Below are 24,604 nucleotides of genomic sequence, written 5' to 3' on the forward strand. Positions count from 1 at the left end.
CGACACTATATGAACTATGGTTTAGCAAGAAACCAAAGTTGTCATTTCTTAAAGTTTGGGATTGTGATGCTTATGTGAAAAAGTTTCATCCTGATAAGCTCAAACCCAAATCGGAGAAATGCGTCTTCATAGGATACCCAAAGGAGACAGTTGGGTACACCTTCTATCACAAATCCGAAGGCAAGATATTCGTTGCTTAGAATGGATCCTTTCTAGAGAAGGAGTTTCTCTCGAAAGAAGTGAGTGGGAGGAAAGTAGAACTTGATGAGGTAACTGTACCTGCTCCCTTATTGGAAAGTAGTTCATCATAGAAATATGTTCCTGTGACTACTACACCAATTAGTGAGGAAGCTAATGATGATGATCATATAACTTCAGATCAAGTTGCTACCGAACCTCGTAGGTAAACCAGAGTGAGATCCACACCAGAGTGGTACGGTAATCTTGTTCTGGAGGTCATGTTACTTGACCATGACGAGCCTACGAACTATGAGGAAGCGATGATGAGCCCAGATTCCGTGAAATGGCTTGAGGCCATGAAATCTGAGATGAGATCCATGTATGAGAACAAAGTATGGACTTTGATTGACTTGCCCATTGATCGGCGAGCCATTAAGATTAAATGGATTTTCAAGAGGAAGACGGACGCTGATAGTAGTGTTACTATCTACAAAGCTAGAATTGTCGCAAAAAGGTTTTTCGACAAATTCAAGGTGTTGACTACGATGAGAGTTTCTCACTCATAACTATGCTTAAGTCTGTCTGAATCATGTTAGCAATTGCCGCATTTTATGAAATCTGGCAAATGGATAAACAAAACTGCATTCCTTAATGGATTTATTAAAGAAGAGTTGTATATGATGCAACCGGGAGGTTTTGTCAATCCTAAAGGTACTAACAAAATATGCAAGCTCCAGCGATCCATCTATGGACTGGTGCAAGCATCTCGGAGTTGGAATATACGCTTTGATAAGTTGATCAAAGCATATAGTTTTATACAGACTTACGTTGAAGCCTGTATTTACAAGAAAGTGAGTGGGAGCACTACAGCACTTCTGATAAGTATATGTGAATAACATATTGTTGATCGGAGATAATGTAGAATTATTCTGCAAAGCATAAAGGAGTGTTTGAAAGGAGTTTTTCAAAGAAAGACCTCGGTGAAGCTGCTTACATATTGAGCATCAAGATCTATAGAGATAGATCAAGACGCTTGATCAGTTTTTTCAATGAGTACATACCTTGACAAGATTTTGAAGTAGTTCAAAATGGAACAGTCAAAGAAAGAGTTCTTGCCTGTGTTACAAGGTGTGAAATAGAGTAAGACTCAAAGCCCGACCACGGCAGAATATAGAAAGAGAATGAAAGTCATTCCCTATTCCTCAGCCATAGGTTCTATAAAGTATGACATGCTATGTACCAGATCTATTGTATACCCTACACTGATTTTGGCAAGGGAGTACAATAGTGATCTAGGAGTAGTCACTGGACATCGGTCAAAATTATCCTTAGTGGAATAAGGATATGTTTCTCGACTATGGAGGTGACAAAAGGTTCGTCGTAAAAGTATTACGTCGATACAAGTTTTTGGCACTGATCTGGATGGCTCTAAGTCTTCATCTGGATACATATTGAAAGTGGGAGCAATTGGCTAAAGTAGATCCGTGCAGAGCATTGTAGACATAGAAATTTGCAAAATACATATGGATCTGAATTTTGGCAGACTCTTTGACTAAGCTTCTCTCACAAGCAAAACATGATCACACCTTAGTACTCTTTGGGTGTTAATCACATATAGATGTGAACTAGATTATTGACTCTAGTAAACCCTTTGAGTGTTGGTCACATAATGATGTGAACTATTGGTGTTAAATCACATGGCAATGTGAACTAGATTATTGACTCTAGTGCAAGTGGGAGACTGAAGGAAATATGCCCTAGAGGCAATAATAAAGTTATTATTTATTTCCTTATTTCATGATAAATGTTTATTATTCATGCTAGAATTGTATTAACCGGAAACATAATACATGTGTGAATACATAGACAAACAGAGTGTCACTAGTATGCCTCTACTTGACTAGCTCGTTAATCAAAGATGGTTATGTTTCCTAACCATAGACAAAGAGTTGTTATTTGATTAACGGGATCACATCATTAGGAGAATGATGTGATTGACTTGACCCATTCTGTTAGCTTAGCACTCGATCGTTTAGTATTTTGCTATTGCTTTCTTCATGACTTATACATGTTCCCATGACTATGAGATTATGCAACTCCCGTTTACCGAAGGAACACTTTGTGTGCTACCAAATGTCAAAACGTAACTGGGTGATTATGAAGGAGCTCTACAGGTGTCTCCAAAGGTACATGTTGGGTTGGCGTATTTCGAGATTAGGATTTGTCACTCTGATTGTCGGAGAGGTATCTTTGGGCCCTCTCGGTAATGCACATCACATAAGCCTTGCAAGCATTGCAACTAATGAGTTAGTTGCGAGATGATGTATTACGGAACGAGTAAAGAGACTTGCCGGTAACGAGATTGAACTAGGTACTAAGATACCGATGATCGAATCTCGGGCAAGTAACATACCGATGACAAAGGGAACAACGTATGTTGTTATGCGGTCTGACCGATAAAGATCTTCGTAGAATATGTAGGAGCCAATATGAGCATCCAGGTTCCTCTATTGGTTATTGACCGGAGACATGTCTCGGTCATGTCTACATTGTTCTCGAACCCGTAGGGTCCGCACGCTTAAGGTTTCGATTACAGTTATATTATGAGTTTATGAGTTTTGATGTACCGAAGGAGTTCGGAGTCCCGGATGAGATCGGGGACATGACGAGGAGTCTCGAAATGGTCGAGACATAAAGGTCGATATATTGGATGACTATATTCGGACATCAGAAAGGTTCCGAGTGGTTCGGGTATTTTTCAGAGTACCGGGGAGTTACGGGAATACGGGGGAAGAAGTATATGGGCCTTATTGGGCTTTAGGGGAGAGGGAGAGGCAGGCCGCCCCCCCCCCCCATTGACTAGTATGAATTGGACTGGGGGGAGGGGCGGCGCCCCCTCCTTCCTTCTCTTCCCTCTTCCCCTAACTTGTCTCCTAATCCTACTACTTGGAAGAACTCCTAGTTGTACTAGGAAAGGGGAAATCCTACTCCCGGTGGGAGTAGGACTCCCCTAGGGCATGCCATAGAGAGGGCCGGCCCTCCCCTCCTCCACTCCTTTATATATGGGGACAGGGGGCACCCCAAAGACACACAAGTTGATCTTCGTGATCGTTCTCTTAGACGTGTACGGTGCCCCCCTCCACCATAATCCTCGATAATATTGTAGTGGTGCTTAGGCGAAGCCCTGCGACGGTAGAATATCAAGATCGTCACCACGCCGTCGTGCTGACGGAACTCTTCCCCGACACTTTGTTGGATCGGAGTCCGGGATCGTCATCGAGCTGAACGTGTGCAAGAACTCGGAGGTGTCGTAGTTTCGGTGCTTGATCGGTCGGGCCGTGAAGACGTATGACTACATCAACCGCGTTGTCATAACGCTTCCACTGTCGGTCTATGAGGGTACGTAGATTACACTCTCCCCTCTCGTTGCTATGCATCACCATGATCTTGCGTGTGCGTAGGGAAATTTTTGAAATTACTACATTCTCCAACACTTCCTCCATTACCATTACCATTCCTGGGGCCATTGTGATTGTGCGAGCTACCTCCTCCATGTGTATGCTGAAAATGTCCTCCCGGTCTAGGGGTAAATCGTGGCTTCTGCTGAGCTCCTGAATTGTACTTTCCTTGTCCATACTTCCTCTTGCGATTCTCAATTTGCTGCTACTTCCCTTCAATCATAAGAGCACGATCTACCAACTCCTGGTAGTTGTTGAAGGTTGCTACCATCAACTGCATGCTCAACTCATCATTCAGTCCTTCCAGAAACTTCTCCTGCTTAGCTGCATCCGTATCAACGTCATCTAGGGCATAACGTGCTAATTTACTAAAGTCCTCCACATACTGGCCAACTGTCCGTCCTCCTTGGCGCAAGTTGCGAAACTCTCGCTTCTTCATGGCCATAGCTCCTGCTGAAACATGGGCAGTTCGAAAAGCCTGCTGAAACTGGTCCCATGTGACAGTGTCGACAGGGAAAGTGGCTGTGAAATTCTCCCACCATAATGTTGCGGGTCCTTCAAGATGATGTACGGAAAACTTCACCTTCTCCGCATCCGTGCATCCTGCTGTGGTCAACTCTCTAGTTGTCTTGCGGAGCCAATCATCTGCTACTATCGGCTCGGTGCTACTAGAAAACACCGGCGGATTCAGCCTAAGAAAACGGGCTAAGTGATCAACAGGTGGTGGTGGTGGGTTGTTGTTGTTGTTCCCTTGATTTTGATTCTGGACTAGAAACTGCATCAATGTGTTCTGCTGCTGGATCAACTGAGTGAGCTCCGGTGGAAAGGTAAATCCAGGGTCACGTCTCGGAGGCATCTGAGGGTTTAGAAAAGATGAGATTTAAGAATAGAGGGGGTCTAAAAAGAAAACACTACCCATATGCACATGAGGCAAAAGCAAACAATTCACTTCATTCAATCAAACAAGGGCATACAATTGATCTAACTATCGCAAAAGTGCTCGGACTACTGTATTTACATGGTGGACTACTACTACTGATGAGGTGGTCTACTAGAAATATTCTTCGGTTGCAGACTCCATGATATCTGTTCCGACTTCATCAACATAGTCATCATCGCTATCATCTGGATCCGAGTCGGTGTCGTCGATGATGATGTAGTCTTCCGGGCGAATCTCCTTGGGTTCTTCGTCTTCATCTACTGGTGTAGGGCCTCCCATAAATATCCCGATCTTTATTGTTAGGTCGGCATTCTTATCCACTAATACTTCAATTTCTTCTTCAAAATCTTCACGTGTAGCCTTGAGTTCTTCCTCCAGTTCCTTGATTCTTGTCCTTGCCTTCTTTAGGTCTATCATGTCGGCGCACATCTGGTTCTCCTGACGTCGAATGTGCTGGTTTAATTCCTGGATAAAAGCTGCATTTGATCTATCCTTTCTGGTGCTGATCATCTCCCAGTGCTCATCTCGGCGCCCACAAATCTGGTAGATAGTATCCTTGAGATAATTGCGGTAGACTTCTCCAATGCGTCCCATGGCGATGTGAGCTGCCATGCTCTTTCCTAGACTCCAAGTTGGTGCATCAAAAGAAAACTCTATGGGCTCAGTGACTGGCATGAACGTCCTTCCTGGAACTTGAACTTGAATCATCCAGCGCTCTTCTTCAGGTAAAGTGGCGTTGTAGGTTCCGGTGAAGCTTGGTACTCCTATGTTCAGATATCTAATGACTTCCTTCAAGTGACGTCCAAAGGGTGTATCTTCATCCAGTTGCGTGAACTTGTTCCTTGCATCCGCCATCCTAAAGAGTAGAAAAGATGAGAGGTCAGAAGAGAAGAGAGTGAGTAGTGATCTAGGTCTTTAGCTTAGTGGTCGTGTCCTACAGTCAGTGTGTGCTCTGATACCATCTTGTAGCGACCAGACCTCAAACGGTCCAATCTCTGTGCTCCGGTGTCATCCCTGGATCAGTAATGCTGACACCACACAGTACTTGAAGGATTTATAACAGAGTAGCAATCACACACTTATTACATCGAGTGTCTCAATAGAGAACTTATTACAATAAATATGGCTTAAGGCCATCTAATAACGATAACAAAGCGGAAGGCTTGGAAGATAAGTAAGTCCATCAACTCCAACGGCATCACTGAGTATAGAACCACGACCTAAAAACTCCTTAATCGTCGTCTGAAAAGTCTGCAACATTAACGTTGCAGCCCGAAACGGGTCAGCACATGGAATATGCTGGCAAGGTAACACATAGAGAGTAATGGAATGAAATAGCTATACTATATGCATATTTGGCTTCGTGGAAAGCTCTATGGTTACAGTTTTGCGTAAAGCCAATTTTTCCCTACTGAAGAGGAATAAATTTATTTAACTATCATGGTAGTTGTTAAACATTGAGAATGGTTGACAGCATCCTCAATCCCAATTAAGCATCATCATTAACAAAACCCAACAAATTAATTTAGAGTAACATGTTGAGATTCACATGATAATCCAAGTACTAGATACTCAAGATGTCCATAACCGGGGACACGGCTAACCATGATTAGTTTATACACTCTGCAGAGGTTTGCGCACTTTTCCCCACAAGACTCGATCGCCTCCATTTGGTTTCTCGCACTACATGGTGTTTGAGAAGACGGATGACCGAGACATAGTCTTTCAGAAGCGCTAGCACACCTTACGATGATAGACGTTACACCTACTTTCCCCTACATCTGCTAGTCTACCCTGTAAGAGTTCGCACGACTTAATCAACTATGCTAGAGCCCATAATAGCTTGTGGCTGGCACACGGAAGTTTCTAGTATGAAAAATCTCATGATCCCTTGGGCCTGGGTGGCGGTCCATAAAGAAAAACAGGCAATCCTAGAATACCCAGGTACCTCATTCCACCCAGATGTGTGTTTAAGTTGCCACCTTAGATAAACCATTAATTAAAAAACTCACATATGTCATGGATATCACTCACCCAATCCACGTCTACTAGCATAGCATGGCATAATAGGCAAACGTAGAAGTAACTCCCAAAGGTTTGATAATAAACAGGTAATAGGTACTACCTCAACTACTTCCCATCCCACAATTTAATTAGATCCTAATATGCAATGTTTGAGGATTGATCTAATGCAATAAAACTGGTAGTAGAAGGTATGATCAAAGTGTTACTTGCCTTGCTGATGATCCGCGAAACCTAGAGATTCGAAGTAACAGGAGGCGCACTCCGGGTATTCTATCACAGACAAACAAACAAGCATACAATAAGTATTCATCTAATGCACAGGTAAAACTCGAATAAGAGATCTAACCAGAAAGTTCAACTTAAGAACTCCGGTTTGCAAAAAGAATCAAATCAAACGAAGCAACGAAAGTCAAACGGCAAAAGAAACAAGCTTCGTTTACTATTCTGGATCTAGCACAATTTTTACAATGGCAAAAACATGTTTAAGTTGGTTAAACGGTTAGAGGGTTTCGAGACAAAACTCAAGTCGCTTGAATCGCCTGATTCCGATAAACGAGCGAAAAGTTATACTAAAACGAAAATCGGATCAGGAATCGCGATCAGAAAATCGCGGATTTAATCCGAGAAAAAAGAAAAATGACGAACGTTCACTAGAACGAACGAACGGACGAACGCTCGCTAAGTAAATAAATCGGAAAAACTGATCTATTTAAAAAAACAAAAATAAAAAAAAAAACCGCGACCCTTTTTTTTCTTTTTTTTACCTCGGGAGGCGGGTCGGCGGCGGCTTCGGCGGCGGGGCGGGCATTGCGTCGAGCGCGGCTAGGGTTAGGGTTGGCGGCGGCTCTGGTGGGCTGGGGCGTCGGGCGGCGGCTTTTAAGGCCCCCGGGCGAGGAGTCCGGACCTAACACGCCCAAAGTCGGTTTCGTTTTTTAAATATTCCGCGCAGAAAAATAAATAAAACAAATACTAAACGGACTCCAAAAATCCCGAAATAAATTTTCCCCGGTTTCTAAAATCAAGCGGGACAAAGTGAACATTTATTTGGGGCCTAAATGCAATTTTGAAAAACGCACATTTTTCCTAAATTCAAATAAAATATCGAAAAAACTCAAAATAAAATCTTATTTGATTTTATTATTAAATCCTCAATATTTCTTTATTTTGGGAAAGTCATTTTATTCCCTCTCTCATATTTTTGTAATAGAAATAATTGATGATAAAATAATTAAAATCAAATGATCCTATTCTCAAAATTTGAGAAACTCAAATATGAAAATAAATGAATTCCCCAACTCTCTCCGTGGGTCCTTGAGTTGCGTAGAAATTTCTAGGATCAAACCAAAAGCAAATATAAAATATGATATGCAATGATGATCTAATGTATAACATTCCAAATTGAAAATTTGGGATGTTACAACGAAGCACTGAGGCATAAAAAGAATCCTACCTCATCCGATATATTTTTCGTGGATAACCGAATGCTCAAATGATATTTCTCCTCCACATGTTTACGGATGTGATATCAATCATCTTCTTCATCGACTCGTGCTCAAAAAGCGCTATCCTTGGGTAGATTCCGCGTGGTTTGTTCAGCTGGCCAAGCTCGAGGCTGTCAAGCACAAACACCTGAAAACATATGCATCTAGCATTGTTAGATTGGGCAAAAAAAATTAAAAACCGGCTTAATGACAGAGGCTTCGCTGTGCGCTAGATTTGTACCCGTAGGAACAGATGGCAGCCGACAATGTGAATTGTTGGATTTCGTTTAATGACATCTGAGTTGAATTTCCTTACAGCATTGAACAGATGTTTCAAAATGTAGCCACACCAGTTTCATCTTCGGATTTTGCCAACATCACTCAAGGCAGCCCAGAAATCTATTGTTACGGTAATCATGTTTGGCTGATGGAGCAAGAACATGGCCAATTACAAAGATGACAAATGCAATTTTGAAACAATCCATGTCAATTTTTCTAGAGTTGGCGGTGATGTCCCGCATTAGGTATGCCTCTGCTGCCTTCAAGCTGTGTGTACCTTTGTCATTGATGCTAGCTGCGAAACGTGTATACTCAATGCAAGCTTCAGACGGTTCGACACCTTCTGGACCAATTGCTAGCTCACCGCGTGGTATTGCAAAAACAGAGTGAACCGACTCGTCTGTAAGCTCAAGCATGCCCTGGCCTTCTAGGTTGACCACGCTGTTGTCAACATCTACTCTATCCATGAGGTAAGCGCTGTACTTAAGATTTATCTTTTGCCATGACTTGATCTGAAGCAACCCGTCGAATCCTATTTCTCTGACTAGTTGTTTCTTGAAATCTGAAAACTTGCAAATAACATAACCTAGCTTGAGCAAAGATAATCTAGACGTAATTGCTGGTGTTCCTGGTGGACCGCTGGATCCACCATCACCACCAGAACAATCGTCATCGCTGTCCAACTCATCTGGCGAAACCTCGCTCGCTGGATCTTGGTTTGCCACTCTAGCGGATTCAGCGGCGGCGAAAACGGGATCCATCCCGACAAAAGCCATTACCTATTTGCGCGAACACTATTCAGATTGATGAAGAACAGCTAAATCACTACTAATGGCGTGAGACTGATGCTGTTCATACCTTTGGATCGGCTGCCTTGGATTGGAGAGGAGCAGGTCCGTGAGAGGGCAAAGCATAAGTTGAGTGCTTCCGGCGGGGGATGTCAGCTCCTGTGCTCGACCATGGAGTTCTACCTCCTAGCTCGCGGCCTCGTTCTTCCTCCCTCTCTGGTGCGTGGGTGGGTGGGAGGAGGATGGTTGGAGAAGATGAACTCGGCGGCAGATGCAGTAATTGCGTGAAATGACTAGACCCCCTGGATAGAATTGATGTGTGGTGGGCCCTCAGCCAACTTTTTGCACGTCGAGACGTGACGAAAACAGTGTGATGGCAGCTGTTCCATCCGGCCCATCGCGAATCTGGACATCGACGTACTTAACCAACAAACTACACGGTCTAGCTGGTAAAAACAAATTACGTGTTTAATTACTGAGGCACAAGATCATGGTGGGAAAACAAGTCCAAAACGGTGTCATATTTATGATTAAGTACGATAGTTCGCGGGATATTGTCATTTTCCAACCGCAAACTCCTTTGATTATACATCAACGTAGGGTCGGTGACAATCCACAGCCGGTGCTCTTTGATCGAATTTGGTCCATCTCACGCTAATATGCTGTTAATGAAGCATTATCTGTACAGTCAGAACCATAACAGTGACGGGGGTAATGGAGTGGCTCACGTGTGAGGGTGAAATACTGTCCACATGGGCGATCCGCTTTTTGCTGCATGCGCATGCTCGAGTGTACCTGGTACATCAACACAGAGCTGGATTATGTGGCTACAACGCCATCGCTGGCAACCAGAATACGTGGGCGGGAATCGTCTATGGGGGACAGCTCCCGCAAATACTGTGATGAAGCTGGCCAATGTGTAAAACAGACGGACTGGATAAAGTCCTCATAGTGCTCGTCCGCCGTTCGGCATTTTCGCGTGATAGACACGCTCCAGTTTTCTACTGCTACAGTAGGAGAGAGCCGGCAGAGGAGTGGGCAAGCATGCACGGTGTCCATGGTCAATGCCGGACAAAATTACTGTTCTGACCTATAGGACTAACTAAATTCCGATTTGACCTCGTTTCAAAATAAATTTCGTTTCTGACCTTTTTCGGTGACGCCAAGATCCCTGGCGTCTGGGTTACGAAGCAGACGCCAGGGACCCTGGCGTCTGGCCCCTGGCCCGCACTGCCCGCGTGCCCGTTGACCTGCTGACGTGGCAAAGGGGCCAGACGCCAGGGACCCTGGCGTCTGGCCCTGGTAACAGAATAACCCTTGAGGAAAGTGTGTGGGACTCACCCCACACACTTTCCCCAATCCACAACCCGAGCTTGAAGAACACTTGGAGCTCTCACACTCTCTCCTACCCCTCAAGCTCCCCCTCAAATCCTCTCCAAAAGATACATCCCTTAGGTGGATCTTTCCATCACTTTGTTGCTCTTGTTAATCTCCCCCAAATCATCCAATTATTTTTTGTCAAATCTTGTTATTTTGGTTGCATTTTATACATGTTGGTGGAACCCTAGTTCATGTTTTCTCCCTTATGTTAGTGTGAATGGCTTGGTTAACTTTGATAATATAGTGCTATGCATGGTGTGTAGTAGGAATATATGCTTGTTGAGTAGAAAGATTGGGGGTTAGGGTTAGTTAGTGATTAGGGTTAACTTTGCTTAGTGTGTGTTAATTAGTGATACTTTTGTGGACATCACCAATAATTTAGTCTTGATATGATTTGGATAGAATTAGATGTATTTGGATAAACACACCAATTCTCATTGAAGTCTTAAATCCATTCATGTTGTTTTTAGATGGAGAGACTTGTTAATGTTCATTACATGGACAAGGAGGCATTCTTGAGTAACAATGCCGACACGGGTGAGGAACCATTGGTTTTTTATACAAGCCCTAGCTATGAGGATGTTGTTGCAAAAGTGAGACAAGTCTTAGAGTGGATGGACACCAATGTTGATGTTAAGTTAATAGGAAGGTATGATGTTGGAGTTGGAGCCAAATCTCGCTTGAAAAGTATGCCTATCACCTCGGATTTGCATTGGGATGTATACAAGGAAAAGGTATCCCAATCGGAAGACAAGTCACTTGAATTGTTTGCCACCAAGGTTGAATCTCCTCGGTTTACCATTGATTTGAACCGGCATGTCTCTTCCCCAATGGATGACATGAGCGAGAGGACAATGGTGCCACTTGTTGAGCATAGGGTTGTGGTTGATGCCCCCAATGTTTATCCCCCACCACGTCCCCGTGTACCATCTATCAAAGCAAATGAGGTTGAGTTGTATTCCCCCAATGCTTCTAGCCAACCACCAACTAGCCAAGCAAATGAAGTTGAGGTGATTGCTAGTGACGAAGTAATTCAAGAGGATGAAGATGTTTATGATGACGACGAAGAGCAAGAGGAAGGGTTTCATGGTAATGATGTTGGTGACTTGAATGCGTACATAGCGCAAAAGGACATGGATCGTGACTTGCCTTTTAAGCGTCAATATGCATATGACTCGGATGACGAGGGTCCAGTTGAACAGTTGGACGAGGATGGATTCACAAAGAAGGAGAACCAAATCCACTTTGAGCTGACAGGCTTACAAAAAAGAACTCACTTGTTTAAAGATCTCAGCCTTGCCCATAAAGCTGTTGTTGACGGTGGAATGAGAATGACGGCGATTGAGCCAACACCATGCCCGGATCCAGGAGAACCAAGGGTGGAGAATGAGGACGAGAATGCTTATTTGAAGAAAGGATTGAAGTTTCTGAGCTTGCCTATGCTGAAGTTTTGGTTGGCTGACTATGCCATTCGAAACCATAGGCCAATTTATGTTGAGCACTCGGACATGAAGTTGCGTTACACCGTGGTGTGTGAGCAAAAGGAATGCACATGGAAGGTTCGTGCAAGAAAGCTTAAAGAAACCGAAGAATGGGTGTTGAAAAGTTGTGATACCACTCATAGATGCAAACCGCCATCGAAACGACTTAGAAAGACACACCGTCAACTCACATCTGAGTATCTCGGATACAAATGGATGAAAGACATAGCCTTTGATCCCACTGTGAAAGTGAGGTTTCTCATGCGGACGGTGAAAAAACAATTTGGTTATGAAGTCAAGTATGGGAAGGCATGGAAGGCAAAGGCAAATGCTATTAGGATGTTGTATGGTGGTTATGAAGAAGCATACAACCAGCTCCCAAGGTTGTTGGCCGCGATTGCACATAGGAACCCGGGCATGTTTCATGTGGTCAAGGATCACGAGGGAGTGTTCCACCGTGCCTTCTGGAGTTATGGACAATGTGTGGAGGCGTTTCAGCATTGTCGTCCGGTCTTGTCTATAGATGGCACGTTCTTGACCGGTAGATATAAGGGCACACTAATGGTAGCAATGACGCACTCATCAAACGACAACGTGTTGCCGTGTGCATTTGCTTTGGTGCCTTCCGAGCACCAAGACAACTGGGAGTGGTTCACGGGTCATGTTAGGCACAACGTGATTGGGGCTAGGGAGGTATGCATCATATCGGACCGGCATCATGGCATACTCAAGGCAATGGACATTGTTATTCCAGGATTTCCAAAGCTTCACCACAGATGGTGCATGAGGCATTTCATGGCCAACTTTTACCGGGCATGTAAGAGCAAGGAGCTCAGCAAAGACCTTACCCATGTATGTGTGGCCTTCACCACGCAAGGTTACGATGCTCGGTACAACAAACTCTTTGCAGCGGTGAACGAAGGGGGAAAAGAGTTCTTAACTAGGAATTTAAGCGAGAAGCACAAGTGGGCACGCGCTCATAACGATGGTGGTTGGCGATATGGCGACATGACGAGCAATCTCGTAGAATGTTTCAACAATGTGTTGAAGGGTGCTCGTGCATTGCCGGTGACTGCAATAGTGGAGTACACCTTCTTCAAGCTTAATGAGTACTTTCAGAGGCATTCTGAAGAGACTGCAAAATGGATAGGTGAAAAAAAGGATTATCCGGAAAAGGTTGATGAATGGTTGCAGTTACAAGCAAGCAAGTCTTCACGGCAACAAGTTATCATATTCGATAGACTTGAAATGATCTATCAAATTGATGAGCCAGGTGGCACAACACGAGACGGTAGACAATATGGTGGTGCTGCATTTGAGGTGAAACTGAAGACTCGGTGGTGCCAGTGCGAGAGGCCTAGTAAGTATCATTGGCCATGCTCGCATTTGATAACGGCGGCGAAGGCGAGAAACATACATGTTAATGATGGAAAAACCGTGAGGATGCAAGAGTTCCATGTGGAAGCTACTAGGTTGACATGGGCGCCAAGATTTCACCCTTTCTTGGACCAATCACAGTGGCCTGAGTACCATGGCCCTCATATTAGGCCAGACCCTCTTCTGAAGGTGGAGACGAAGGGTAGAAGGAGAACTAAGAGGTTCAGGGGTGATATGGATGACCTGGCTGGATACATTGGCATGAAACAATTTGGTAGCGGTCATTTCATGGAGGCTCCTGACATTATCAACTGTGGGGTGTGCGGTGAAGGGGGACACAATGAGCGGACATGCAAGAATAAGAAAACCAAAAAAAGAAAAACAAGTCGTGGAGGCGGCACCGATGGTGAACGAGGTGGAAGAGGTGACGGTGGTGGTGGTCGAGGAAGCACAAGTGTCAGAGGTGGTAGTGGTGGTCGTAGAGGGAGCACAAGTGCTAGAGGTGCTAGTGTTCGTAGAGGGAGTACAAGTGCTAGAGGTGGTGGTCGAGCTAGCACAAGTGCTAGAGGTGGTGGTCGAGCTAGCACAAGTGCTAGAGGTGGTGGTCGAGTAGGCACAAGTGCTAGAGGTGGTGGTGGTCGGAGAGGAAGCACAAGTGCTAGAGGTGGTGGTGGTCGTAGAGGAATGGTTGATAATGGATCGGCCTTCGGTTATTTGCTTAATCCAGATGGTTGATCTAATAATAATGGTATATTATTTTTTCATACAATTCCTAGCATTTATTCATTTACTGTATTTACGCATTTACTCTCTTTATGTCTTGTGCTAACAATTGTTCTTTTTGTAGGCATGGCTTCATCCGGTTCCAGGACGAGGCCGGCGTGCGCGGACCAAGAGGACATGTCGAAGACGTGGATGGAGGCCAGTTTGGACAAGGAGAAGGAGAAGGATGTGCCCACACCACCATGTTGGTGTGGTGATGTTTGCAAGCTGAAGGTGTCCACTGACCGCAACAAGTCATGGACAGAAGGTAGAAGGTTTTTCGTGTGTCCCAACTATGCACATGATCGTCGAAGGCCAACTAACGCATATGACATACCACCGGTATGTTAGGTGTACATACAAAAAATATCAACAAGTTGTCACTCATATGTCTAACAAAATCATGGTTTATATGTAGTCCCCTCCTCCACTTTGCAAGTACTTCACTTGGATAGATCACGAGGTACCAAAAGATGTCCAAGAGGACCAACGTCGAGATTGGTTACGGAGGCAGCGCCTATTCGAGGAGTCCTATGCACGGGGATTGGAGCGGGAGCGTCGTGAGAAGGAGGCTCGTGAGCGCAAGAAGCGTGAACAAGAGAGGGCACGCAAAGAGAAGGAGGCTCGTCAAGAAGAGAGGGCAAGAAAACTTGCAAGGGCTCGCGATGCACGAGAGGAGGACGAGGCACTACTTATGTCATTCGAGACATCGTGTGTGAACTTGTTATTCGAGACCTTGTGTGGTCATGAACTACTTATGTGCAAACTATGCTTTGTTCATATTTTTGTTTGATTTCCAATGTTTAAAAATGTGTGCAACAAGTTTAAAAGAGAGCACTTTGCCTAGTTTGCAAATGTGCCACGTCTGGGTGTGCACACTTGCAAAATGCTCTCTGGATCGGGCATCAGACAGATCAGACAGGTGTCTGTTTACCTGCGCGAGCAAAACGATCCAGACGCCAGGGACCCTGGCGTCTGGGTCCCTATCCAGAGAGCTTTTTTCCTGTTTGCATAAGTGCACACCCAGACGCCAGGGTCCCTGGCGTCTGGATCGTTTTGCTCGCGCAGGTAAACAAACACCTGTCTGATCTGTCTGATGCCCGATCCAGAGAGCATTTTGCAAGTGTGCATAGCCAGACGCCAAAGACCCTGGCGTCTGGGTCAAGACCCTGGCGTCTGGGTCCTGATCCTATCCAGAGAGCAAATATCGTGTGGATAAGATTCTTTGGGCCCACCTCTGCCCCTTTCATCCATTCATCTCCACCCCACCTCTACCCCTGTCATTCCTTTCATCTCCACTCACTCTCACTCTCACCTCTAGCCCTCTCATCCACTCACTCTCATCCAGTACCATAACCCCCCTCAAATCTCTCACGAATCGGTCTGATTTCACCGTTGGATCTTCAGGATTTCGAAACTAGAAGGTAAATCAACTACACCCCCACTTATTGGTTGGTTTCAGGATCTCCAGTATCATAGTTTTGTGTAAACCCTAGTTTGTTTGTTTTCCTCGTGGTTTAATGTATCATAGGTTAGGTACTAAGAGATTTGTGTGTTGTAGATGGCTAATGGTACTCAGTGGGTGCCTAGCCCTGTTGTTCATGTCCAAGGCTTTTCTCCATGTGTTGTGCAAGTTAGTGAAGTGGACCTCACTTTTGATTGGTTGAAGACTAAATTCATGTTGAAGCAAGGGTTGAAGGAAGAGGATTTTGTGTACTACGTCAGCAGGAAGTAGTCAGATGGCCCCGGAGAAAGAAAATTGGTTGACATAACTGATGATGACAAGATTCAAGAAATGCTGCAAGAATGGAAATGGAAAAGGGTTATTGACTTGCATTGCTACAGGAAACCGAGTTATATGTGATGTTCATGTCGTTTCAACTATCGTGGACCATCGTGGTCATGAACTACTTATGTCATTCGAGACTATTTGTGTAATTTGAGATTATGTGACAAACTTCTCATTCGAGACTATTTGTGTAATTTGAGATTATGTGATAACTATGCTTGTCATTTGCTATTATGTGAACACTAATGTTTGTCATTCGATACTATAGGTGTTTGCTAGAACAAAATATCTATGTCATTCCATACTATAGGTGTTTGGGTGCTAGAACAAAATATGAACAAAATGAAAAAAGTACTACACCAGGTCCAGACGCCAAGGACCCTGGCGTCTGGGTGCCCTGTTTCTGCTGTCCAGGACTCTGCTTTTGCTTCCAGTCGACCCCCAGACGCCAGAGACTGTGGCGTCCGGTCCCCTGACTTGAAACCAGACGCCAAGGACCCTGGCGTCTGGGACCCTGTAGATTATTTTGAACTTGCTGTTTGACACAAGAAGATAGCACATATATATTCATATGATAGGTTCATACAACACAGAAGATAGCACATTTCACACAACTTTCACCATGACAAATGTAAGCATACAAACGACAAGTTCATAGATTTTTCATCACGACAAATTCAAGCATACATAAGACACCAAGTGCATACATATGGTACCAAGTGCATACATAAGACACCAAATTCAAGACAACCTAAGAAGTTTTTAGCACGACACCAAGTTCATGCATACAAACGCCACCTAGTTCATGCACTTCCAAACAAGAAGCTCACTTCCTCCTTCCTCTCTTCACAATGGTTGCAAGTGTAGGCTCCTCCTTTTCGCTAGCCTCCTCCTCCTCCTCGTTGTATGCCTCCTCCTCCGCCTCAATGTTGGCCTTATATCTTTGCATTCCTGTTGGGATAAGCTGATGAGGATACTCTGGACTATGGAATTGTGTATTCCATGTCTTCTTTCTACCTTTCTTGCCTGGTGTCTTAGCTATGGCTTTGCCTTTCCTAGAGCGAGCATTGCCTTGTGCCGGTTGTGTAACCTGTGATGGTTGTGGAGCATCAACATCATACTCATGATCCTCTTGATGTGTTGCATCATACTCATGCTCCTCATCTTGTGTTGGCTCCTCTTGATGTGATGGCTCCTCTTCATGGACCTCCTCCTCCATGTCCTCATCGTTCTGGATATAACGCCGTCTATTAGCTCTGGCGCGGGTACCAGGTGCATACACGTCACTGGACTGAGCACCATGGCAAGAAAGCATTGCTGCCATCTTATGGAACCGCTTCTTGAACTTCTGCAACAACACAAAATATGCTATGATATGAGATACAAATAAATAATCCGCGAAAAGAAACTTTTATAATATATTGATCACACCTCCATCGTGCTCCTAAGAGTCCTCTCAGATAATACACCACCAGGTGGATGACTCAGTGCAACATTGGCATCGTTGACGCACAGAAGCAACGATCTGCCCTGCAATTCATGAACAAATCAAACTTATGTATTTGAAAGAAGACAACATGATGCATGCAAGTTTGTTAGAATAGGTCAAACAGACTACCATTTCATCATGCATCGGTGCATAGTCAACGTGAGCCCCTCTGGTGTCTCTCACAGCCGTGTTGAAGGTATGATAACCTTCTGCAGTCTCTGGGTCTTCAGACACCAACTCCGACCACTCCTCGTGAGTCCAACCAGGCTTTAGCTTTAACTGATAACGATCCGCATACCACACTTGATACTTCTGATATGCTGACTGATTGTGAGGTCTATTCTCTGATTGCACTAGTGTGTCTCTTTGATTCCAAAATTCTATCCATGCACGGTGTTTGTTTGCCCAATCCGATATATCCTGATTGTTCCTTCGATTGAACCTACAAATGATGCATGGAACAAAGCATTAGCAAACATTGACTTATTCAATACTCTACTACATACTCAAGGCATGCTTGCTCACCGATGCAGAGATAGCATTTCCTCCTTGCTCTCCTCAATTGGAATATCTTGTCTTCTTCCAAATTGTCTTGCCACACGGTCTACAAAGTGCCACTCGACTACGAAGAAGCATATCATTGGGCACCTCGCCCGCCAAAGATGGCTATCACGCGTGCACATCTCATTAAGATCAAAGTCACGATCTTCCACATAAGGCAACCAATATACCTGCAAAACAAAGAGATACATTGTTAGCTACAAGTTTCATTCTTGACTAAATTTTATCTCATCGAACTTCTCAAAACCTGCTCAGCAGTCAAGGTGTCCAGCTCGTTCATATAGTACTTGTATCGCACATGCGAGCTTCCTGTGTAGACTGTCACTTGTTCCCAATAGTAAGCAAGCGTAGGGCGCCGATATGGATCATCATCATGCAACCCGTCATGATTACCCCGTGGGTTTGCCATGAGGGGGTTCTTGAATTCGGGTCGTCCAACCGGGATCCGCTCCCACATCCACACGGATAGGCTCCAAACAAACCCAGACAATGAGGATGTATCTCCCTTCCTCCGACACGCCAAGTCAAGCTGCAATCAAACAAACATGTTAGATATGGAGGCGCATGACAAATGCAAGATAAATGGTTGCAAATATCCCTTACCTGACGATACAAATATGCTAGTGCGGCCGAACCCCAGCTATACTGGTATCCCAGTTATTGAGTAGCTCCAAGAACATCCAGAGGGCTGAGTTCCCGGTTGCATCTGAGAAGACTACCTTGGTTAGTACATACCAAAGATAGGCCCGCGCGTACTGCTGCACAACCACGTCATTGGCATCCTGAGGGCACGGATTGGTGTTTCCTCTGACCATTTTTAGCCAAGAATGCCTCACTTTCGCGGTATCGGCCTTGCCTTCCTGAGGGCCCTCGGGCTGAACGCAAATTAAATCAGCAGTCCGTTCTCGCCAATTACCCACGCTGACACGACCGGTAACAGCTTGTCCGTTGATAGGAAGGCCGCTTATCATAGCCATGTCCTGTAGGGTCATCGTCATCTCCCCACATGGAAGGTGGAACGAGTGAGTCTCCGGCCTCCAACGATCCACAAGTGCGGTCAGCGCCGCGTGGTTCACCGGCGGAGCGCGTCGCTTAAACTGCAACACAAATGGGAGAAGACCCAATCTCCGAATGTAAGCCTCATACCGCGGGTCGTAATCAAAGTCATCAGCGGAATGACCCCTCATGCGCATAGCAACTACTTGCTGCAAATAAAGTGATGTTTTAATAATCAATACAAGAACACAAATGAGAAACAACGAAAATTGACCCAGTCTTGCTTCTTACCTGTCCATTCTCAATGGCACGAGCACGATGCTCCTTATCCCACTCATCGATTAATCCGTCATACCAAGGACCATCACCATCCGCCATCCTACAAAACAAATCACAAACATCTATGAATACATGAACAATATCAAACAATTTCCTTCTCCAAGTTTATGCCATATGAAAACACCATTCTTCTCAAACATAACCACATCATTTCTTTCTTCTACATATGCACACATATCATCTAGAGTACCAAATTTCACCATCAAATAAATTTCATAATCATCATCCGCCATTCTATTGAACAAATCATGTCACACACAATAATCAAATTACATCATCTCTTTTGCATAAAAAAATTTGCCATCTATATATTCAACTATATTGTCATACCATTTCACATTTTTATCTTCTTCATATGCACACATAATTATTCTCAAACATACCATCATCATCTCAATCAAATAAATTTGTCAAATAATATGGTGTCACATATGCAAATACATATCATCTAGAGTACCAAATTTCACCATATCTTTTGCAAATATAGTATGCCAACAATAGGATTATCTACACATACACACATCATCTATCAAACCAAATATAGTATGCCAAAGTCTATTTTACATACACAAATCATATATTCATCACCCCTCTTAATTCAAAAAAATAAATCCTATGGACAACATATACACAAAACGGAATTGATTTTACCTACATGTTCAACTACACATCATCTACTGCCTACCTAATCATCTATCAACTACAAAAAATTTCCTAAAAAAAAGAAACCATCTACTCATCTAACATCACCTAGTGTTGAATAATGCATCCAACCAAAGAGGGGAAAACAAAATCAAAATGGAGGGAATGGGGGAGAATACCTCAAAGAAGCTGGGGGGGGGGGGCCGGTCAGATCTGTGAGTTTGAGGGGTTGATGGAGTAGATCAAGGGGGGTGGTGGTGGGAGGGAGAGAAGGGGCGACGAACTGCCCCCTGTTCGTCGAACCAGACGCCAGAGAAGATGAGATCAGGATGGGTGGGCTGGCCCCGCGGCGTTATCCACTTACCGGGGCCAGACGTCACGGTCCCTGGCGTCTGGCCCCTTTGCCACGTCAGCAGGTCAACGGGCACGCGGGCAGTGCGGGCCAGGGGCCAGACGCCAGGGTCCCTGGCGTCTGCTTCGTAACCCAGACGCCAGGGATCTTGGCGTCACCGAAAAAGGTCAGAAACGAAATTTATTTTGAAACGAGGTCAAATCGGAATTTAGTTAGTCCTATAGGTCAGAACAGTAATTTTGTCCGGTGCAGGACATTGGATTCCTTTCCAGCCCGGCGCCCATGAACGCGGATACGGCTCGTGTTAAGCGGGGGCTACTCTGACACTCACGCTATCTAGATCTACACAAGTGAATGATCTGAAAATGCCTTTTGGAGCTTGGCCTCCATGGAGGCCGGTTTTTGAAAAACACAAAAATCATGAAAATTCATATTTTTACAATTCAAAAAAATCTGAAAAAAAATTACAGATATACATGGAGGCATAACACACATGTGTGTAAATTTTTAGTGTAAATTTTTAGGACGAAATACGTTGAAATGAAGGCTGTGCAAAAAAGACAAATCTGAGGCCTTTTAACACATATTACTATTCATCCTCAAAGTCCAGAAATTTGTCTTTTTTCTATAGGTCGCATTTCGAAGTATTTCATCTTGAATTTTTACACACACATGCATTTCATCCATGTATAGTTACATATTTATTTTCAGAATTTTTTGAAGTCAAAAAGTTTGAATTTTGAATTTTTCAAAAATAAAGGGCTCCATGGAGGTCGGTCACCAAAACTGAATGATCCAGCAATCTTGCCGAAATTAACGAGTCCCATGCGTAGCTCTGCGTCGTAGTACTACCACTACCTCTTAGGCTGAGCGGCTGACACGCATGGCCCCGGTACACACACGAGGTACGTACTAGCAAGAAAACACCAGGGATCACGGACTAGGCTGGCTAGGCGGTACTGGACGGGGGGCTTAACAACAGGCGGCGCCGTAGTGATCCCCGTTCCCGAATCAATGCGTGGCAGGCAATAACTAGGTGATCGTATGTACACAGGCGTCGTGGTACGCCAGTCAGTAGCTGCGGTCACGTACCTCTCGTGTACATACTCGGGGCAAGTCTGCATGCATACTACCACTACCAGGAGGTATGACTCGTATGAGTAGCCACGCCCTGCGCCAAATGGCAAGCATGCCATGCCCGGCGCACACGCGCACCGTGGTGACCAGTCCTCAGGCCGTCACGCGGCACGGTGGCAGGGCGTCCTCCCCGCCGCGCGGCGCGGCGCCATCCCCACGCGCGTGGCCGAGTGACCACACAATCGCGCGCCGGGACAAACCCACGGACACTCCACGTAAAGATTAGCCAGCCAGCCGCGGGCACCGGGCCAGAGCACGCCCAGACTGCGCTGCGTCCGTCCACGGCCCGCCTCCTCTCCTCCCTCCACGCCTTTCGCGGCGACCGAGACGCCTCAAGGCAAGGCCCCCATGCCGCCGACGCGACGGGCGGACGGGACGGCACGGAAGCGAGCACGCCGCGCCGCGCCAAGCCCGGCGGGACGCCTCGGAGCGGACAGAAAGAGGACGGGCCGTGCCGCGCAGTGCGTCGTCGACCGGCACAAAAGGCAGCGGATTTCGGTCGACGGCGACGCGCGGTGTCGCACACGCCTCGCCTTTCTCGAGCCGGAACAGAGCCCGGCCCGGGCGTGCGTGCAGAATCGGCTGGGAAAGCGCGGCCGCGTATCAGCCTTTCTCCGTCCTGCTCCATGGTTTTCCCCGAATTCCACGGGACAGCAGCCTCGTGCTAAAGCTGCCCCGTCCGACAAACCCCTCTTTTCTCAGCGACCTTGTGTTTACACAAGCCACACCCTTGCACTGTCGCTGTTCGGCCCAGACCAGTCGCATTACACACGAAAAGATGTGAAAATTCGAATGAAATGCCAACTTCTAGCAAGAAGTTTACTAGAAAAGCGACTTCACATTGGGGGCACGGAAATATTTTACATGCATAGTACTCGTACTAGCACCGCCAGATTATTGCATCCAGACGGCGGCGAGGGGATACGCTAGGAGTTCATCGCGGCCGAAAAGACAAGCTTTTTGCCACGTTAAGACAAGAGAGTAGAGCGCACACGTATGCACGCACGTTTTCTTAATCCGGCATCATGATGCGAGTACCAACTAATAGTAGTATTAAAAATGCTACTAGCATCTAGGCTAAGATTTGATTGAGTACGGCGATCGCCACTCCGGGGTCCGGACGGCCCGGCTCACGCGCCGTCGACGCCGTCCTTGGTGTCGGCCGCGCCGTCGGCCTTCGGCTCCGTCATGGACCTCAGCAGCGGCGACTCGGACCCTACGGGGTTGTGAGAGAAAGCAGAGGGATGTTATCATCTATGGACCTGAATGTCACAGGACGCGGGGACGGAAATGAGTGGGGCTTGTGGTACCTTTGGACGCGTTGAAGGAGCGCTTGCAGTGCGCAATGGCGCCCTGGATGCCGTCCTGCAGCTGCAGCAGCGAGTCGTCGCGGCGCTGCGGCTGCGCGGGGGTCGGTGGTGTGGCCGACGGCGACGGCGCGGCCGCCACGGCGGAGGACGCGGAGCGGCTCTTGCCGAGGCGCTTGCACGCCTGCTTCAGGCCGGCCGGCACGCTGGCGCGCGGAGCGCGCACGCCGCACGCGACGACGACGGGCTGTGGCGGCGGGGCAGGTGCCGCACGAGGCTGGGAGGGGGCGGGGGAGGGTGTCGCGGAAGGGGGCGGCGAGGGTTCGGGCTCCGCGTCCGTCTCCTCGCCCTCGCTGGCGCCGGCGAACCGTAGGCGCTCGCCGTAGCGGCGGGAGACCTTGACGTACAGGGGCTTGATTTTGTTCAGGTACTTGAGCATAACCTCCTTGGCGAAGCGCCGCTCCTCGGCGGTGATCGCCACCGCGTCGGAAGGCTGAGGTGCCTGCACCGCCGGCCTGGCCGCGCCGGTGCCAGCGCCGGCGTCGGAGGTGCGAGAGCTGTTGTCACGCGTGAAGAGCGACACAAACGGCGCGTCGTCCACCCGGAACTTGATCAAGAAGCGGTTCGTCTTGGGCGCCGGGGAACCGCCGGCAGCACCACCCGCGTTGCCCTCCGCCGGAACGGGGACCTTCGGCTTCCTCAGCTTAAGCAGAAGCACGCGGAACTTGGTCGCCGGACGGAGGAACGACGCCGCCGGGGCCTCCGCCGTCGCAGCAGGCTCCGCCTCCTTCCCGACGCCGTTCTCAGCCTCACTGACCGGCACCACCGGCTCCACGGCCACCACCTCGCCGCCGGACGCGGCATCGCCGGCGACGGAGAAGTTGAACTCGACCCTCTCTTCCTCCGCGTCCGACGCGGCGCTCTCGTCGCCCGGCACCGCGAACTCGAGGTCGAAGAAGGCCGCGTCGTCTTCCACCACGTCCGCGCCCCCACCACTTCCACCCCCTTCACCACCTTCCTCACACGCCAACGCGGCAATGGTCGTGGCCGGCACGGCCGTGCGCTGGTTGCCGGCGACCGCTCCGCCGCGCAGGTACTTGAGAAGGCTGAACGACTCCATCACGCCCAGAGAGGCCGAGCTCACTCCACTCCCTCACCCCTCTACTTCTCTTGATTGTCTCACTCTCCACACTCAAATAAAAAGACTCTTTCGGGGGAGGCTTTTACCTTTCGGGGAGGAGGAGAAGGACAAGGTGGTGGCGCCGCTGCCTCGCATCGCTGGGGTAATAGATGAGCTCATGAGCAGCGGCAGGCGGTCAGAGGCGAGGGGCCAGTGGCCGCGGTGGGGCCCGACGGTTTCGGCGGGGCCCGTGTCCGTGTGCCGTCTGGGGCGGGTCTCGCGTGATCTCGCCCGCTCGTCGCCCAATCAGCCGCCAGGATCGAACGAGGAAATAGGTAGCCACCGGATTTCTTCGAATTTATTTTGCTGAAACTGTGAGTGACCAGACTTCTCACTGGGATTTTCTATGCTGCGATGGATCACATGGCACGAGTGACGTGGGCTTTGGCTGCACATGCTCGGCATGAACTGCTTCGTGTCCTCCTCCTCGCTGCGGGATGGGCTGGGCTGTGCTGCGGATGGTAAATCTAGCTTTATCTAATCGGAGTTCAACGACCGTCCGACTAGAGACAAAACGCCTATCTATTCAATCGTCACTTGATTTTGTGCACATCATCAAAGCATCCGATCCTGGAGACGACTCGGATGGCTTCTTCTTCTTCCTCAGAGAAACAAACGCCTTGTGCGTGCGTGCGTACTCACGGATCACAATGATCTCTGT

The 24,604-nt window shown here is 46.9% G+C and overlaps 2 protein-coding genes and 1 long non-coding RNA gene across 3 annotated transcripts; 1 reads left to right on the forward strand and 2 right to left on the reverse strand.

The window, feature by feature from the left end:
- Positions 1-8,091: 8,091 nt before the first annotated feature.
- On the reverse strand, positions 8,092-9,473 carry LOC125548424. Its single transcript, XR_007301084.1, has 3 exons — positions 9,222-9,473; positions 8,326-9,142; positions 8,092-8,232 (listed from the first exon to the last, which is right to left on the reverse strand). It is a non-coding gene; the product is annotated as an uncharacterized LOC125548424 (long non-coding RNA).
- Positions 9,474-10,442: 969 nt separating this feature from the next.
- Positions 10,443-14,819, forward strand: LOC125548425. Its single transcript, XM_048712021.1, has 2 exons — positions 10,443-14,493; positions 14,570-14,819. The coding sequence occupies exon 1, from the start codon at positions 11,002-11,004 to the stop codon at positions 14,122-14,124; it is 3,123 nt and encodes a 1,040-aa protein (XP_048567978.1). The 5' UTR covers positions 10,443-11,001; the 3' UTR covers positions 14,125-14,493; positions 14,570-14,819.
- Positions 14,820-22,249: 7,430 nt separating this feature from the next.
- Positions 22,250-24,026, reverse strand: LOC125544176 (probable membrane-associated kinase regulator 2). The gene is made up of 2 exons (XM_048707763.1): positions 22,767-24,026; positions 22,250-22,672 (listed from the first exon to the last, which is right to left on the reverse strand). The coding sequence occupies exons 1-2, from the start codon at positions 23,881-23,883 to the stop codon at positions 22,587-22,589; spliced, it is 1,203 nt and encodes a 400-aa protein (XP_048563720.1). The 5' UTR covers positions 23,884-24,026; the 3' UTR covers positions 22,250-22,586.
- Between the last annotated feature and the right edge of the window lie 578 nt (positions 24,027-24,604).

This window comes from Triticum urartu, chromosome 3 (assembly GCF_003073215.2).
Source record: "Triticum urartu cultivar G1812 chromosome 3, Tu2.1, whole genome shotgun sequence".
NCBI classification, from domain to species: Eukaryota; Viridiplantae; Streptophyta; class Magnoliopsida; order Poales; family Poaceae; genus Triticum; species Triticum urartu.